Source organism: Patagioenas fasciata, chromosome 7 (genome assembly GCF_037038585.1).
Source record: "Patagioenas fasciata isolate bPatFas1 chromosome 7, bPatFas1.hap1, whole genome shotgun sequence".
NCBI lineage: Eukaryota > Metazoa > Chordata > Aves > Columbiformes > Columbidae > Patagioenas > Patagioenas fasciata.
Genome location: NC_092526.1, coordinates 21,887,560 through 21,906,446, shown reverse-complemented (window position 1 = coordinate 21,906,446; position 18,887 = coordinate 21,887,560). Strand labels below are relative to the sequence as shown.

General features: G+C 40.3%; 1 protein-coding gene across 1 annotated transcript; it reads right to left on the bottom strand.

Moving 5' to 3' along the window:
* Positions 1-4,296: 4,296 nt before the first annotated feature.
* Positions 4,297-18,538, bottom strand: GORASP2 (golgi reassembly stacking protein 2). Its single transcript, XM_065841248.2, has 10 exons — positions 18,437-18,538; positions 11,100-11,180; positions 10,202-10,405; positions 9,718-9,804; positions 9,143-9,273; positions 8,925-9,057; positions 8,678-8,801; positions 8,229-8,315; positions 6,051-6,146; positions 4,297-5,358 (listed from the first exon to the last, which is right to left on the bottom strand). Exons 1-10 carry the CDS (start codon positions 18,497-18,499, stop codon positions 5,039-5,041), a joined length of 1,326 nt encoding a protein of 441 aa, XP_065697320.1. The 5' UTR covers positions 18,500-18,538; the 3' UTR covers positions 4,297-5,038.
* Between the last annotated feature and the right edge of the window lie 349 nt (positions 18,539-18,887).

Sequence of the window (18,887 nt, the reverse complement as noted above, 5' to 3'; positions counted from 1 at the left end):
TCAGGGACTCTATCGGTGCACCCTGGAAATTTCTTTGGAGAGACTCCTCATCTCGGTCAGATGGCTGTGGGGACAGACAAGGACCTCTGGTAAGAAGGCATTCTTTTTTGAAATTTGAGACCAGTTGTTTTGGTTTGGGCTATCCATAAGTCATGATAGAGAATTCTTACACAGGATAGCGTACACTGGGTTGTTAGCACCTTGAAGGTATGCTTTGGCTACTTGGTTTTCTGGAATATGATGGCTTTGGTATTCTGTGGATTTTTTCGTGTGGCAACCTTCTGGTATTGATTATTTTATTATTTTGTTGTCATGTAAAGACAGCTTTGTATACAGCCATAAAGCATACTGTGATTTTGTTTAATTTTTGGATACACCTTGGTTTTGATTATGCACTTTAATGCCTAAAGCCACAGTAGAGGCTGCTGTGGTTTTAACTTGTGAGAAGTGCAGGTATTGCGAACCAATCTATGTTGTAAAATGTCCTAATTGTAGTGCTGAGCGTTATATAGATTTGAGCTTTTTGCCTGAATTGTTTTGTGTTAATTGTAAGTTTTGGAGAGGGTGGGATAAACTTGGAGTACAAATTGTGAGGATTGTATGAGGTGGGTAGTTTCTAGTATTATCTGTGAGGTATTGATATATGTAGTAATACTTATAGTTCGTATTTGTAATAAGATCAGCAGTGTTGTTCTGTATAAAGCATAATGGGAGGACAGCATAGTAGTGGTATTCTGAAAAGAGCCTGTTAGGGTGTATTGGGGAACCACCTGGTGATAATGTGAATAGAGAAACCTTGATGAAATATTATCATCAGTGGCTATTGTATGAATTAGATTATGATGAAAAGTGGCCTCTTAATGAAACTCTGAGTTATGGCACTTTGATGTTATTCTTGAAGAGAGAAGGAAAATGGAATCAAGATATATATGCTGATATATTTTTCACTTTGCGAAAACACCCAGAGTGGCAGAAAGAATGTGGTATTAACGTGCCACCACACGATCCATCTGTGTTTACATTAAAAAGGGAGCAGAATAAAGTGCAAGGGAGGCTGAAACCATGTTGTTCATTGTGTAGAAAAAGTAAGAAAACTCCCCTGATGAGAGAGGAGGATGAGACAGAAGAAGATGGGTCCCCATGACGGGACAGAATTGAAGATTATGTGCCTTTACCTTCCCAGGTGGCAGATGATGAAGCTTTGGAGAAAGAAGAGGAAAACAGGGAAAAGATGCTGAGCTGTTAGTTGATTCTGCAACATCTTCAGTTTTGAATCAGGATTTGACACCATTAGATAAAGATTTTGTAACTGTAGTGGGAGCTATTGGCCAACAAAAGAAGGATTTCTTTTATAGCCAATCAGATATAAATTGGGAAAACAAATTGGAATTCGTAAGTTCTTCTATATGCTTCGGTCTCCAAAATTCTTACTGAGAGAGATGAGACCTATTAAAACAATTGAAAGCAATAATAACATTCAAATGAGGTAGAGTGGAAAATGTAAGTCTTTCCTTTCAAGCCAAGAGATTAAATTTATGTTAAAGCTTTTTTCAGGTCAACCTTTAGAAGAGGAGTGGACTGTTCCAGGTGTCCTTTACTGCAATCAAGATTACGGGACAACCTGCCTGGATTTACTATTCGAGAGTGAAGAAAGTGCCAGATAAGAAACAGACACTGGAACTGGAACGGGTAGGACCTACTGCTTTACAGTTCTCCGAACATTGATCTTAGTGACTCTAAAAAGTATAACTGCAGTAACAAATGCTTTTACTCCCAGTAGCCTTTACACAAATCTTCAGTGAAAACTATTACAGCCTGAAATTAACTAAAAGGAATGTCTGGACAGGTTGAACCTGAAACTGCAAAATATCCCTTGTTGGCATTACTGGTGAGAACTGTAGTCTTGACAACAGTGAATTTTGGTTTTGTTACAAACTAAAGACTCTTACATGGTATTGAAATATGAGTGATTGCATATCATTTTGAGAATAAATTGAAGTATTACATAAAGTCACTAAAGATGATACTTCTTGAAGTAAGTAAGTTTTGACAAAATTTGTTATAACCTTACTTCATAGCTAACCCATTTGACCCAATTAAAGTAGTTGTTTATGTTTGTGACTCTAATTTTAATGCTAATAATTTTTACTTGCATTATGCTACAATGTTCTTTTTGGTACTGCTATTGGATAACAGATAGCTATGCTGTACTGCAACATGAGATTATGATATTTTGTAGATCTGTATTGCAAAAGAATTTGCAAGTATATTGAGAAGGGGGGAGTTGAAGAGAAGCTGCTAAATTAATGTATACTGCAATTAAGCTATAAAAGATGTACCTATCATTAACCAATTGATATGATAAATGCTTTCTAACCACCTGCGAAAACAGGGGATATTTTTTTAGATCCTACAAGAGGGAGACAGATTAACTAAGACATCGTTTAGAAGCAGAGTACTTAGCTTATATTCGACTAGTAATCAATAGATGTATTGCAAGTAAGAAACTAATCGATTTTAACTAACTTCATACTAACCTTACGATTATGTAATTTTTTGCTAGTATAGAAGTATGTAAACAATTTCCAAAAATTATAATGAATATGCAATAATTGTGTGAATATAAGCAACGCAAGAGCATCCAGTCATTGGAGCACTTATTGTGGATGATCCCCAGTGCTGTTAATAAATGCTTGCTTAACAGGATAATTGACTTTGTTGTTAAGTTTGTTTGTTTCACTAGTTAAGGGAATTAAAAAACAGGGATAGAGTGCAATAGTATGACTTGAAGGCTCTTGCTTTTAAGTGGTTTTTGACTTGTCCATGTTTATGACTTTATAGCTGTGAGATTAGAACTTAAATTCTGCACCACTGAATCATCTCCAAATTTGAAGTCACGTTATCTTTACCAGAACTGCTGATGGTTACAGTTAAACACTGCTTTACTTCTACTGCTTCTGTACCTATCAAAAGGCTGGATCTATAAAGTCAGCAACAGGGACCTAACAGAAGTGCATGGCTTCAGACTGCCTTATTTTTGTCTGCTCCTAGAGACAACTGACTGCACAACACCTACAAAAGTTTGCAGCTTGATGTTGGAAAGCACAAAAACCACACCAGCTAACTTCAGCTGTTACTCCAAGGGACACTGTGCTGTACTGTAAGAACCCAAAGAACTACCCAAGGATTCTAGTTCAAGGCACCGGATTACAGTCAGCAATTTCTCTACATTTGGTATGTGACAAAACTTCTCTTTCTGCTGCTCTTGGGTTAGAAAAGGAAAATAACAATGATGAGGACACTAGCTGTGAAAGCGTGTAAGGAAATTACAGGAAAGACTGTCAGACCTCTGAGGCTTTATGAGGCTCAATACTAACAGATTTTCTCTGTATACAGAGAAAAAGAAAGCAGGGAACATACTTCGTCTCATGGCAAGGTTTAATTCTGAGGTATGTGGCACTGGATTTACAAAGTTAAATCAAAAATACATTCTGAGAAACAGGGAGCCCCCTACTTAGCCATGCAGAGGGATTTCACACACCCAACAGCTGAAGAAAGAAACCACTCACAGTGTGAAAAAAAGTATTTGGTGTCTGTCTTTGACATGGGCTTTTGACACAAGCAGCAATGAGAAAATGTGCAGTAGTGGGGCAGAGGAAAGACAAACACTTAAGTGATAAATACGAGACAGGATGACAGGTATTAGCTAAGGCTTCCACCTGAACTAATTCTTTGAGACTTTATGATGAGCAGTTACATGCAATTACTGTTCCAAACACTAATCAGGCACACCGTATTTCCAAAAGGGATGATCTACCCATTTAGAGAGACTTTAGCTTCAGTCTGCTCATGACAGGGCTGAAGTTTGCATATGCTTGTAGAAAACGTGTATAACTGAAATCCCAGTAGCACAGAAGTACTGGAGTAGTACGGAAGCATTTTCCGCATGAGCTATACCTGAGAGCAGGAGTGAAGGCTATCACCTGGAGTACAGCACACACACCAGTTTATACAAGTGCATTGTCCACAATTAATCTATAATTTGAATCCTCAACATAAATTTTAAAAGCCAAGTATGACTCATACGCAGGCAGATTTTATGACTCATTGCTGCAACAGATTTAACTGCTAGTGCTGATCCTGCTTGCCATTCCAAAGTCTGGCATTCCCTCCTGGATCTGTTCCTCTGGAGGGGAGGCCCCTCATGGATCTGTGCTAGAGCAACCTAAGCTAAAAACAGTCAAATGAGGGTTCAAGCACTAAAAACAGAAATGTACTATTTTGTCACACACAGGATAAAATTCCAGGAATTTATTGCTGTATGTAATGCTTAATCATTAATTTGTCTTACAGTAGTCATGAAGTGCCACATTGTATGCTACATTTAACATTTCCTGTATTCCCTTCCAAATGCCATTTTACAGTGGGCATATGAAACAATGCAGCGGCAGTCACAAAACATGGCTTGAGCATCTCCCAAGAGCTTAAAAATAAAGATTTGTGTACAAGCTGAATAACAAGATGTCAGTTAACAGGTCACTCAGCAACTTCAATAGAAATATCTTTAGGTGGAAGTTTTGCAGTGTTAAAATTCACAACTTGGACTAAATATTCTCATCCCCACTGTAGTAACAAGATACTTGCAAAGAACAAGCACTATGATACGGAAATGTCACACCCAAGAACCGCTTCATTTCTATCAGAAGCAAAAATTGCTAATTATAAGCAAGGACAGGCCTAGCACACTAAGGCTGTCAGCCTATATTAAAAACATACACCTCCAAGTTTGGCAGTAGAGTTCTATTTACCACCTTGACATTTTGTTGTTTTTTGGTTTTTTTTGGTTACATACAAGTAGTCTTCCTCCCCTCCCACCACACTTTATAAACCCCCTTTTATTTTTATTATACCTCCATATTATTTACAGGATTCCTAAAGATTAAGTACAAACTAGTATGAAATTAACAATAGCTTGCTCTTCAAATACGTATCCCATGGCTAAATAAATACCAAGCCAACCCAACAGAGTGATCTGGAGTTATGATTCAGAAGCTTGTGTATCTGTGACTCCAGGTGTTTTCTCATTAACTGCAGAGGATTCACTTGACTGGTCAAAAATAGTTGCCTTAAAAGTTGGGGTAGCACTATCCAAGGTGAGTGTAGAGGTCTGTTCCGCATTTGCAGTAGTGCCAGGGTCAACAGAAAAGCTTCCAGCTTGAGTAATGGAGGGAAGCAAATCTGTAGGCACTGCAGATGCCTCTGTGACCAAAGGAAGCAGAGGAACACATTTGGGTGGCATTGACAAAGGTGTTATTCCCATTAGATTCAGAGGTGGCAAGGAGGGAAGGGGTGGCAGACCTAAGGAGACAAAAAAGATTAAAAGAGGCAGTGAGCTGCTGCACACCACAGACAGATCTGGAGAGACTCTCTACTTAACATGTCTACCTTCTCTAATCTCTTACTTACTCTTGAACTTAGTGTGAGTATGCTATACATACAGCACTGACTCAGCAGGCTAGTTTCAAGCCAGATTTCAGAACTGAAGAATCAGAACAAACTCAGGTTTGCTTTACCTCCCCTAGGTACAGTATTTAAGCATTAATACTGATCATTAGATTTTTCTGGCATTCACTCAAACTACCAGAAACAAGAAGCTAACATGAACCTTACTTCAAACCATAGATCTAGTATTAGTTCATACTTTCAGCATTCAATTGGGGTGCTTTGATCTCAACTAGCATACAAGGAAAGACCTCGTATTTTCTTCTACCAATAAAACTATTTACTTTCACTCTTGGCCCTACCTCTTTTGAGATCATAGATCAGATACTATAAGCTGAAACAACTAAATATAGACACAGGTTTAGAATTACCTTATCTGAAGATATATTCCTTTTCTACCTAATGTGGGCACTACCATCAACTCCCATGTCAGGCAAACACTCAATTTACCCTCTTCAGGATTCCACCAGATGGCTCTAAATGAGCGTGTTAAGGATTGTCACGGAGAGACCAGCTAGTACAGTGTTTCAGTTTGCAGAAGCACTTACCAGGCTGTGTGATTTCTGGAACAATGTGTGGTGCAGGTAAATTAAGTTTGGACAGATCAGGCAGGTTGGGAAGCCCTGCTGGTAATGGCATCAGACCTACAAAAAGAGTGAGAAAGTTACAGCTGCAAATTTAAAATTCTTGTTCGTTTTGTTGTCGGTTTGTTTGCTTTGGGGTTTGTTTGCTTGTTTTTCCTGTTTCTGAGATTTTACTGATCATATAAAGTTATTTTATATTGCTTTACATCTTCATTATCATTTTTACATATAAGAATGCAAATTCATCAGAGTTTCAGCTTTTAAGTTGCACAGTGAAAAAAGATACCTATTCACAGGAAGTCTGGACTAGCATATCCCAACCTCTCAGATTTTTCTGAGGAAAGTAGAATTTTATTTCAAGGAATTAGTAGGTTTGCATTCCAAGTTTAACAAAGGTAGTTATTTCACTGCAGCACTGTACCAGAAGCCCTCCTTTCCCCACTTGAATGGCAGAAGATAATAATAGGATGAAATACATCCTATTTCTGATCTCTGATAATGATTACTCTACTCTTTTTTACTTAGTTCATAACTAAACATAGAGATGTATAGAAAAGGCAAGACAAAATAACTTTCGAAGTCAGGAAGGACTTAAAATAGAAGAGAAAAGTATGATGAACACAACACGTGCTCTTTCATCATTGTTTGCTATGGAACATCTTTCCCCTCCCGAAATTTCTGTCTTAGAAGAGCTGCACTTCTGGGACAAGGATGCTATTCCTGCTTTGTGGTTAGCTTGGAGAAGGCTAATTCTGAAATAAACTGTTGATATTACAGTAATAAGATGGAGGGGATAAAAAGTCTTAAAGCAAAGCACAGGTTTTGATTCATAAATAGTCAACTTTACCTACCTGTGAATTCATTAGCCACAAAGGCTGGCATAATGAAAAAGTTGTCAGCTCAGCTACAAACCACTTTGGTTTGAATGTTTTTTTTTTAAATCTGAAAAATGCTGAACTTCACATAAATTCACTCAAATTTTAAACCTCTTGTATATTTAATACATTAGAATTTCACTAGTATGGCCAGGCAAATAGCAAGAAATATTCTAATGGCTTTCAAAAAAGCAATTATACTATTCAGAGAACAAGGTAAAGGGAAAATTAGTATTTGCAGATTTTGGGGAATGGGTGGATAGGGCGTTGGGGAAGAAGAGGACACTAACAGAAGTTGAACTTCTCAGTAGTTTGGTATTTTACCTAAGCAGTACAAAATTAAAGTTCTCTGCCCTGTATGCCCACAGTTAGCTCTACTACACATTTTTTCTATGTTAGAGAGCATACCTCCAAGCATTACCTAAAACTTTTGAACGCATCTTTACCTACTCGTTTCATAGCATACAAAACAAAATACAACTCCTTCAGTGTTTCGGAATGCACCATTGAGTCCTGTTCCAGAGCACCACTTACACAGTAAAACCCTACCCAATCCTGGTCTTGCCCACCACGAACAATTCTGGAATACTAGTGCTTGAAATGTTTGTTATTATCAGAAATAATGCACATCACTCTGTAGACAGACTCTTGTTATGCCAGTTTAAATTACTAAATAACTCAGTAACTGCAACATAGAGTTCTATATTCTTAGCCCTATATTTATACTGGGAAGACTGATCAAGCTGAGTATTAAAAAGGAGTTTCCTAAAATTGAGGTTTTATGGGTGAAAGGAATGCAGAAATAGGCAAATGTGCCTTCTCAGAAATTTCTTCTGTCATGAAGTCCCACTACAAAAGACAAACAAACTGAGAGGCTATTTGGAAAAGTATTTTGCAACATACAATTTATGAACTATGGAAAATAACAATATATCAACTCAAGAAATGTTGCAAATAACAAAGCTAATACCTTCCTGAGAAATGCTCAATGCTGCATCTATTGTGCAGGGGGCCCTAAGAGGTAAATGATTGTAAGCTTTGCTGCCAACTCAGTCCTCTGTGCTGCAGACATGCTGTGCAAATGCTCTAAAAAAAATTTCTGAACATTGTAGAAGTTGTACAGAGATCTTCAACATGAAATATATTAAGTTGTATGAAGTCATACCTTCCTGTGTCCCCCTCAAAAGCAGTAGAAAAGACAGCTTTCTTCCCTTGTTTCCTTATGGTTTCTGTCTCAGAAATGTTTTAATAAATTTTCCCTACTCACCTGGTAAGGCAGTTGCTGGGTTAACTGGTGGCACAGAGGTAAGGGACTGACTGACTTGAGGTGGTAATAATGGAACTGTTGGAACACCTGGTGGAGGATACAGGAAAACAATATTAATTTTAAGCATACAACACTTCAGCTCCCTTCCTCAAGAAGTACAAATAAATAGTTGGTTACATGAGAACTACTATTTGCCTTAACCATAAAATGCTGCTGAAGAAACAGTATTCTCAATAATACACATCATATTTCTGATAGAAGTTGTTTGCAATTATTTTGTGAGCAAGTAGGGCACAATTACAGTACTCTAGCTTTTGTTCTTGAGAAAAGTTTGGGGAATTGAAATTTTATTCTCTCTTCTGCCTTCTATTAAATTGATAGAAACACCTGTGAATGCAAAAGAGTTAGAAAACCCATGCATTTCAGAAGCCAGTTACTTCCACACTGACCTGTATTGAGAACGTTAGTGACAGTAGTTGAGGGTGAACTAATAGAAAGTCCTGAAAGACTCTGTTCAAGGCCTGCTGACCCCGGGGGTAACGTGGCTGAGGGATTAACTGATGACAACTGAACCTTATTGAAAGGGGAAAAAAAACAAGTTACATCATTAGGGTGTATTTCCACAAGAACCAACAGAAGCACAAAAAGCAATATAACATCCATTTTTACCAAGCCAAAGAAATGACTGTGACTTACCTCTGTGAAGCCATCTTTGAGAGGACTGAGTGATGCACTAGGCAACTGTCCTGGGAGAGAAATTTTCTTTCCCTCTTCAAATGGGCGTGTAGGTATCCTGTGCAAATATCCATAACCGATGCCACATCCTAGGCTTTTAAAATAAGATAATTTAAAAGTCAATGAAGCGACTTTACAACTACAGACTCCCATCCCACTGCAACATTTCATCTCCTTACCTGCCTTCTCCACCCCAGGCAGAATTTGGAGTAATCACCACTTCCCGACAGTTATCTGTGTCCGTGTTGTACACATAAAGTTTTAACGGTTTTGCTTCATGCGTTTCAATGAGGGAAAAGAGATCTTCAGACTGGAAAACAGTAAAAATTAATAAGGGCTTTATTGTATTGCTTTTATCATTTGACAATAGTATAATCATATTCCTAGCCCTAACTTTCTGTGACAGAACCTGGTAATTGCTCCGTGCTGCAGTTGTTGCAGTGCTGCTGTTTTACCACAAGGCCATCTGCAGTATATGTTTTGCTAGCACAACTCAGAAGACACATTGCACAAGCCAGACTTCAAATCTGCTATTTGAAATACTAATATTAGCATACAAAAAAGTTTCTATTTAAGAACAATTTTTACTTCCAGAATTGCATTTAAGCGCAAGGAAGCGCCCTGCCAGAGCTCCTCCCTCTTTGCATTAACTTCCATTAGCAGTGAACAAAGACAGGACTGGGGATGTTTCAAACTGCCCTGGTACAATTTTTTTAGTTAAAAAAACCTCAAAATCTTATTTTTATATACTTACCTCATTCATGACGGTATCTGCTCCAATGATATAGTCACTATGAGGTCTAAGTCCAGCTAATGCAGCAGGAGAATTTGGTTCCACTTCCTGGTTTTAAGAGGAAAAGTTACAAAACACTATGTAACTGTCAGGGTGTAACAGAACAGTTAGATGTGCCCTTCACGAAAGCTTTGAGTCAGACAGACAAACTGGTCAAGTTTTCAATGCAATTAGTAGAACGGTCACTGAACTAGTGAAACAATGGCTAGATGGGTCTTTTGATACTGTTCCAAGGAGCTCTAAGTATGGTACAAAACTATCAACTGAAATTTAAAATTTTATAATATACTCACAGACATACAGTTCTAGTTCAAAAGTCTTTCCAAACGCAAAATCAAGGGAAACAAATTCAATCTTACAACTTGTGTACCCCCTTGCAAGCTGCTTTTCAGTAAAAAGACAAAAGGTTTAAGAGTAAGAAAAATACTTGGAAGTCTGTACGCACCAAAACATGCCATACATTTTCATTGGCCCCATCAAAGCTGCAGAAACGAATGCTCACGCCCAGCAGCCCCTGTCCACCCCACATGTTGCTGGGGGTCACTGATGTTTCTCTCAGTTCCAGTGTTTTGCTGCTGTACACTAGCATTTTTACAGGTTTTTCCACATTTGCTTTCAACAGGTCCTTAAGAGTGTCATTGTCTTTATTCTGTGAATGTTCAAACAAGATTTTAGTGTTTAACACAGCAAGCATCCAGTTCTATAGCACAACTTGTGTATATCAAAGGCCCCATAAACACTGTGCATTATCAGAATATGTATCTACAGCTATTTTATAACAAGCTTCCCTTCACAATTCTACAATACAACTCTGGTGAAAACCTGGGGTATTACAATAACAGATCATGCTTTTCAAACCTGAAAGGACATGTCTTGTAGCTTTTCAGAGGCTTTTGTAAATCCAGCCGCACCAGTGGAAGAGCTTACCCATAGCTCTTCACCGCTAGGATGGTTTGCTGCCTCAATACAGCCCTGCTCAAAAACCTTCTCTGCAATTCCTGCCCAGCTGACAGCTTTGACAGCTCTTTCAACCAACCTCCAAGTTCTCACACAAGCAGTTTTACAAACAGACCACGGAGAGGGCACTAACACAACTACATGCTGGTACAGATGTCTGGAGGGAACACATCTGTCTGCATCCTTATTCTCCAGCTAAATTCTTGGTAGAATTATAACAACAGGGTGAAAGAAAGTAATATCTGATGCAGTTAGGTTCTCTCCTTTTAAACTAAGCAGAAATATTTTACATACATTTAAATTTAAAAAATGCATTCATTTGCCTATGAAAATAAGATTCTCAACATATTGTTTACATTCAAGATTCTAAGTAGCAACATACTTACCAATCTTGAACCATTAATGGACACAATGAAATCAAAGAATGGCTCCAATCCAGCTCTGTGCCCTGGTGAGTTTTCTTGTACCTAACAAAGTTAAACAAGAATTTAGCAACAGCGTACCAATGTAGATTCATAGATTACAACTCCATTTCTGTATTTCTACCATAGCTCTAGAAGCTACTGATATTTGTATATATGATCTTTAAATGTTCAAATGTCCCTTAAAAAAGAGAGAAACATTCTAAAATAATCAGGAATTTGTAAATTACTGAGGAATGACACAACAGTAGCCACCGCCTGGGACAAGCACTGCTTAACAGCTGCAGCAGCAGATAAATTTGAGATATTTACTTCAATAAAGGAGATTATGGTCAAAGGACAAGCTTACTGAATTCTGAAAAAGTTGGTTAAAAAGCAGTAATTTTCCACAGAAGTACCATCATTGAACCTTGCTTTTTATATCATGCTTATTAGCGGAAAAGGCGAATCACATCTGTGTAAGCATGTGTTGTTATCTCATGATTAAACATCACCTGTTGACAATCTTGAGACACAGAGGGTGTCTGTACGACCAAGGATTCATTAACTTATCAACAAGCTGCAGGAACAGGGACACATGCAATTTTGCAGCCATGGCAGATCAAATAATTCAACCACTCCACTCAGACAAGGTCTAAGTATTGGAAACACACTGCTACCAGACGGTTAAAGTATGATTTTCATTCAAAATGGAGTAACCGAGAGACATTTTGCCAGTGTTGGTTTTTCACTATTACATGAACTGCTGACAGACAAAAGTAATTCCAATACGGCTATCAGATTTTCCTACAGCCTTTGTAGCAAAGAATATCTTTCTTTATTTGTAAGCTGATTCATTTTACCCACTGGCTTTTTCTTTTATGTGCTACATTCATCTTCCAAAAATATCTGAAAAGCGTTACCCTTTACAGTGTGGTTTCTTACATTATGTGTTATTCCATCTGACAGCATTGGTACAAATCTGCCAGTTTGTTCAATACCGGTCTGATTCTGCAGGAATTGAGTTTTCTTAACATGACTCATCTAGAACAAAATATTCTAATATGGAAAAAAAAGCTTGATTACTACTGAAACTGTTCTCTTAGGGTCTATTTATCTCTGCCTGACAAATTCATGAAATCAGAGCTTGGAAAAAGACCTCAAATTACTTGTTGACAGCTTTCTGTACTGGACACCAGAAGCTTAGAACATTAACACATAACCTAAAGATTCATTAAAGAAAAAAATAATCTGGAATCAGTAGTTCCAGCGTCATATCACACACACTGATTGCTGTCCAAGACTTGTAAAACAAACAAAAAAAAAAGTATGAAACCAACATTATCCCAAAGTCATAAAAAACACTGAGGCAGCAATAACATCCTCAAACCCCACATTTATTATTTCTAACCAGAACTTGATGTGTATCTACAAAAGTGCCTCTTCAAGATGCCTGCATGTTCCTTGGAAATAATTTCCTACAGCAGGGGGTACAGATATTCTCCTCTGTATGGAACCACAGTTCTCAATCACCAAAGTAACTTGCAGTCCTGCTAACGAGATCCAAACCACTGCCTCTGTGTTACTTAATCTGTTTTCTCAAGATGCCTCTCAGCAAGGGTAACTAGAGATATGACAGCAAGCTGTGCACCAAGTAACACAGTAAAAGCCAATGCCAAGCTTCGTGTCTCAGGCCCTCTGACACCAACTGCACAGGAACTCCCAGGCACGTTGTGGATGTTGCTTTGACATTAGTGGTCTGTCCCTACAGCTCACTCTTAACTTCAGATATTAAAACTTGCAATAATGTAGAGCTACTTCAGAACAGTCTCCAGGAATAGCAGTTTTAGCTTATGAGAAAAGCCACAGAGAGGCTAAGATATACTGTATGAATTATTCTTCTCAAATGTAGCAAGTATTTACCTACTAAGCCGGGTACTCGAGGCCTTCCTGACAAAGAAAGGTTAAACGAACAGTTTCATGAAAGCAGAATTAGAGTACTCTGGTTTCCCACAGACATGCTCTATAACTGTATTCTCAGGCTTGAAGTTTCTCTAGTAATTAAGTCATTCAAAACACACTCTCCTCTGATGCGTTCTTTCCAGTAGCTAATGTAGGATGAGCTTCTACTGTTCACTGCTCTTCCCTCAGTTTAGGGAGTCGATATGAAAATACTTTGACAGCCTCTCTTTTTCATTCCACCGCCTATTGCATTTGACATATAAGAACTTAGATTTTGCGTTTTTAATGAGCCTGACATAAAGGCTTTATACCAAAATGAAATCAGCAGACGGTTTCAGAAGTTATTTTGAAAACCAGAATTCTAAAGACAGAATATATCTTTCTAAACCTCATCATTAAAAATCAGTAAACCCAGCAAACCAATATATTTATTCAGGTAACACATCAGATTGTTAGGACTGGATACATGTCATGGCCTTGATATTATGAAAAGCCAGACTTCTTTCAGGCAGTATTCAGATATTTCCCTCTATTTCCAAACCAAGGTCTTAAAAAAACCTAAACAACAAAACCTCTACATGCTGACACAAATCCCTCCCCCACAACCTCTGATAGATTACATTCTGAACACCACGAACCAGGGACCAGCACTCAATAAGCTAATCTTTTAAAATGAGAAGGAGCACCTACAATAAATGAGAATTACACGTGTTTAGCATCCATCAGCATCAAGCTTGCTGACACCTGTGAGGTATAGACTTGACATTCTAAGTACATTATTTATAGTCTGCCCCAATCTGGTGCACCAGGTCTGCCCCCAACTGGTGAAGACTGCAAGAGTTTCCAAGTTCTGAACAATTAGTTTGCACAAAGTATCTTCGGAAGTTGAACACCTTTCCCAAACCCATCACTAGCCTGAACATCTCTGCATGGTTTGTTTCTAAGTGGGCATGTAAAAATTGCCAGGAAGCTCTACCTAAAGAGATCAAGCTCTTATAGCTGCATCAATCATACACATACCTCAGAAGCATGTAGTGCATCCTTTCTGTCATCATACTTCCTCATGCTGCCATGCAGAGACTCAGTCACAAAAAGTCTCCTGTTTCCCTAGCTTGTTTGGGCCCACCACTGACAGAAAAGCATTTTTATGCCCGGCAGTCGCAGAAACACAAAACAGAAGTGCCGAGTTCATTCCATATGAAAAGTCTCCTCTTTAAAACAGCAACAATGACCCCATACAGTTTTTATGTCAAACCACCTTATTTTCAGCCAGTTACCCAATGCACAGCACGGCTCTCTGCTCAAAGCTCCATGGCCATGGTTCTCTTCCAGGAACTACAGCAGCAAAGGATAACTAGGGACCTTAGGATATAGATTCCATGTATACATACATAAACTCCAGGCATCCTGAACAATCTGGCTTTGTGCAGCTTTGCTGTATGCCCCAAGTAGGTATTCAGTAACTTGCCTTTGTAATCGAATAAGGACAGAAAAGTAATCAAGTAATACCATTTACAACAGATGCCAGTGCAGGCAAGACACAATCCTTGGCAGCTTTGGAAGCCTAATTCTCTCAAAGCCAGCTGTTATTTCAGACATGTCAGCTACAGACACTCATGGGTAAACACCGTGACTTTCTAAGAGTAGACAAAAACAGCGGAGCTGACTACCCAGAGAAGCTGTGGAACTGCCACCACCAGAGCTTTTTAAGAGTGAGCAAGGAAAACATCTGCCAAGAATACTGAGTGTCAGAAGGCAGGAAAGGGCTGTGTGACCCTTCCAGTCTCGCATGATGCTGCAGGACTGCAGCTCCTCACCGAGAGGACAGCACTCGGACAGCAGTGCTGCTGAGCACACAGATTACACACTAATTATTTCACTTTTAATTCACTGCCAAGAATTAAACAGGGAAAAGAATTCAAAGTCAAGACACTAATTTTAATCTGCATAACTAAAAAGACTTTTTTTATGGTAAACACAAAGTTCCCCTTTGCTGAACACTTTTCCCAACACTACCATTCTATGCCTACACAGTATGTTTTACATTACAGATCATAATAAGGCTGCTCAGCAACACAATGGTCACAAATTTAAGTCCTGAGCAAGTAGTACTACAGTAAATGGAATGTGGCACAGAAACCACAATTTCAGAGGCAGACGAAGGCACTAACCACTTTGGAAAGTCAGATAACTTATACTAGTATCCACTTAAACTTTCAGAAGCTTCAAGCATTAAACACACAACTTTCAAAGAGAAGCAGCTCTGAGGCTTTTTTTTTCTATACAAGAAATGCTTCCCGAGTAATATCTACTTTATTACCAACAAAATGCTGAAAGTAGTTTTTTTGTAGTTCTTCCACCCACTCAGTAATTGGTAATAAAATTTCATTATGTATCATTATATAAGTAATTCTGCTAGGTCTGATAAAATAGCTGACAGAAAAAAAAAAAAAGATTCTAACACATTATGTAGTATAACTGGATTGAATTTTCTTATTAAATATTCCATTTTCAAGAGAAAAAGCTTTATAAGCTTTTTTACAAGAAAAGAGATTCCCTATAGGTAGCATCAAATTTTATTTTTGCACAAAGAATTTAACTTGAGCTTTTAAAATGTGAGGCTCCTATTAAAAATAAGTCATCCCTTTATGGCAACATGTTTGTACCTCTACTACAACAGATTTTGGGCACTGCTGTTCAGTATCTTTTAGGGAGAACAGCACATAACACAGCAGCATCAAAATCCCCTGCAGATAAAAATTCTTACATCATCTATTACTTGAAGAAATTGTCAAGTCATTACAACAGCCTGAGCAAACTGTAGCAGTTTTGCATTGCTGAACAAGAAAGTTATTCAAAATCTTCCTTCACTCCATTTTGAAGAGCAGAAACAAATGCACATTGAGCAATAAACAGAGTCAGACAGTTGCTCTAATCAGCCACATAACATATGTTGGAAGAAATGTATGGAGGAGAAAAACAATTGATGGATAAAATTCCAAGAGGTAAATAGCATTGCACAGTACCAGTCTGGGAAGTACTACTTAAAAGGAAGATTTATGAGCACTTGACACAGATCAGTAAATGGAAGTCTAACAGCAAAAGCACATATGATTAATAAAAATCTATTCCAAAGAAATGCTTCCAACAAATGACTGATTATTAGGTCTAACTATAAAGAGAGTATGGCAACAAAACAGTGTGTAACTTTCTACCCTTCTTGGGGGGAAAAAAATAAAAAAAGCATTACATTTCAATATCTAGAAACCCCAACAGCGCAATGCACAGCAATGTTTCCTTTCAAGCATGCAGCTGATGAAATCACTTTCCTTCGACAGCTCTTCAGTTCTGGAGCATTCCTATTTCCTGTTACAAGTGCACAGATCATAAAGTTCACAATGAGAGCTGCCAAAAAGATTTAAGTAATCTGCAAAAATTACATCAGAAATTAACAATGGTGTTTGTTCACTTGCTGTATATATTTCTGCTCTTGTCTGAAGTGAGCAGGAAAAGAGACTTTGCTACCAGCTGTACAGGGAGGCAACGCGTGCAGGTTAAAAGCCTCACCGTAAGAAACCTGTAACTTGCAACTGTCTCACTTTGCTCATCCCCCTGGCAACTTCTACTTGGCTCCTGCGGTCATTCAGAACCACGTAACTAATTTGTTTCATGGCCTTTTAACAGGTATTTTTCATTTATCTGCCCTACCCAGACAAATTATTACAATAATTTAAAAGATTTTCCAATGTTTCTCTAGTTTTCCAACAACTTAATGAAATATATGTTATTTAAAGAAGTTTCGCATTATCAAATATATCTGATCTTATCTGAATCAGATCTGTAACAGAAAGAATACTGCCATTTTCTTTTTACCATTCTCATTTATCTGATTAAAATACTGAGCTCAGAAAGAAAGTCTACCTGAGAATAAATTAGAAGAAAATAGCAGTATTGCTCGACCCCAAGTTCCACCAAAGGTTCGTGCATGCAGATAGGCAGAGCATTTGTGTCGGGCTCCTCTAACACCAGGAGCAAAGACCATCATGACTTTCGCCTATATGCAGATTTTGACAGACAAATGTTTGGATTTGATCAAAGCATCAATGTTTGATTCTCAAAAGCATTATGCAGCATTTTTTAACACCTGAAAAATGATCTCTGTTCTTTTTTCATCATGGTATTGTCCATATAGTTGTAGCTCTCTACTAGCAAGGTGGACTGATGAAGTACTAATTCCTGTGAGTTGAGGTCTTGTGCTCTTTCACGTGCCCAAAGCGTGGGGCCAGCTCTAGACAGAGAGTTGACCTGCGAAGGTCCGATACCAGCAGCAAGGTAGCCCGGCAGGGTGCAGTCAGGGTACCCAGGCTGTAGCTACAGTGGCAAGAGGTTGTGCTGTGGGTATGGCTGTCAGTAGCTCCAGCAGAGTCACCGTATCACCCAGCGCGTCAGATCCAAGGACATAGCCCAGGTACCGCTGTGTTCAATCTCTAACATCTTGTGATTCTGTGCGAAACACACGCTAAAAAAAAGGACTTCCAAAAGGCTGCTCACAAGACCTTTAATGCAGCCTACCAAAATATTTTGTTGCACACAAACCCAAACTTTGAACAGAAACTATGTACCTATGAAAAACAGCAACACCACCTTCACTGTGAATGCAGTTCTGGCAGGTGTATCGCTTGTCATTTAAATGCCTCTGGAACTCCCGTCCAGGGCTGCAGCAGCTACCGTGCAAATCGCGATGCCACGATCAAGATAAAAGGCCCTACGTGTGACGGTAGCCAGACACCCAAAGGGCGCAGCTCTGAAACTGCAGTTTGAACGTGTACAAGCCAGCGTGCGAACAGCATTTGCTAGTGAGGAGAAGCAGCCCTGCCCTAAAAAGCTGTCCCAAAAGCAGCAGCACCTCCCACGCACCGCGCCTGCCCGCCGGTTCACCAGCCGAAGCACAGACGGCGTGACCCGACAGCACAGCCCGGCCACCAGGTCCCTCCAGCCGGGGAGAGGCGGCTCGGAGCTGCCGCGGCGGGCCGGGCCGGACGCAGGCCCCGGGCAGCTCCGCGCGGCTGAGGCGAAGCCCCGGGAGCGGCAGCGCGGAGCCGAGCCTGCTGGTGGGGTGCCGGGGAAGGGGCCATTCGCCTCCCCGGCCCGCCGCGAAGGGCAGCCGGCAGCGCGGGCCCGCCGCGCATTTACCCGCTGACGCGAGGCCCGGCCACTGGCGCAGGAAGTCCCGGCGCCTCCGCCCGGGAGCCTTCGGGCCGCTTGAGCGTGTACCCGCACCGGGAGAGGCCGCCGTACCAAGGGCCGCCGCCGGCCCAACAGTCACGCGACCGGCGCGCCCGCCTCCCCGCCGCCCTCACCCGCAGGACGTGGTAGCCCTCGGTGCCCCCGCCGGGTATCTCGACGCTCTGCGAGGCGCCCATGGCGGGCGGCGCTGCTCCGCACAAAGCCCCGGCGCAGGACGTGGCACTCGCCGCCCCGCCCCCTTCGCGGCTCGGCAGGGGCGCGCACAGGCGCGCGGGGCACGCCGGGAGGACGGGCCGCCGGCTCCGGCTGCAGCGCCGCCTGCCGAGAGGCGGTGGCGGCCGTACGGTGGCCGCGATGGACCACGCGACTCCCTCTCGTCTCTGGTGCGACGGCTCCACCTGGCGGCCAAGAACGGCGCTGCCAGGTGCGGGGCGGGAGAGCGTCCCTGGCGTCCGGGAGACGCCTGCGGTGCCAGGTAAGAATAGTTAATTAATGTACCTTAGCATTAATTGTATTAATAATGTACCGTAAATGGGTGCACAGAACATAGAGAGGGCAAGCTGG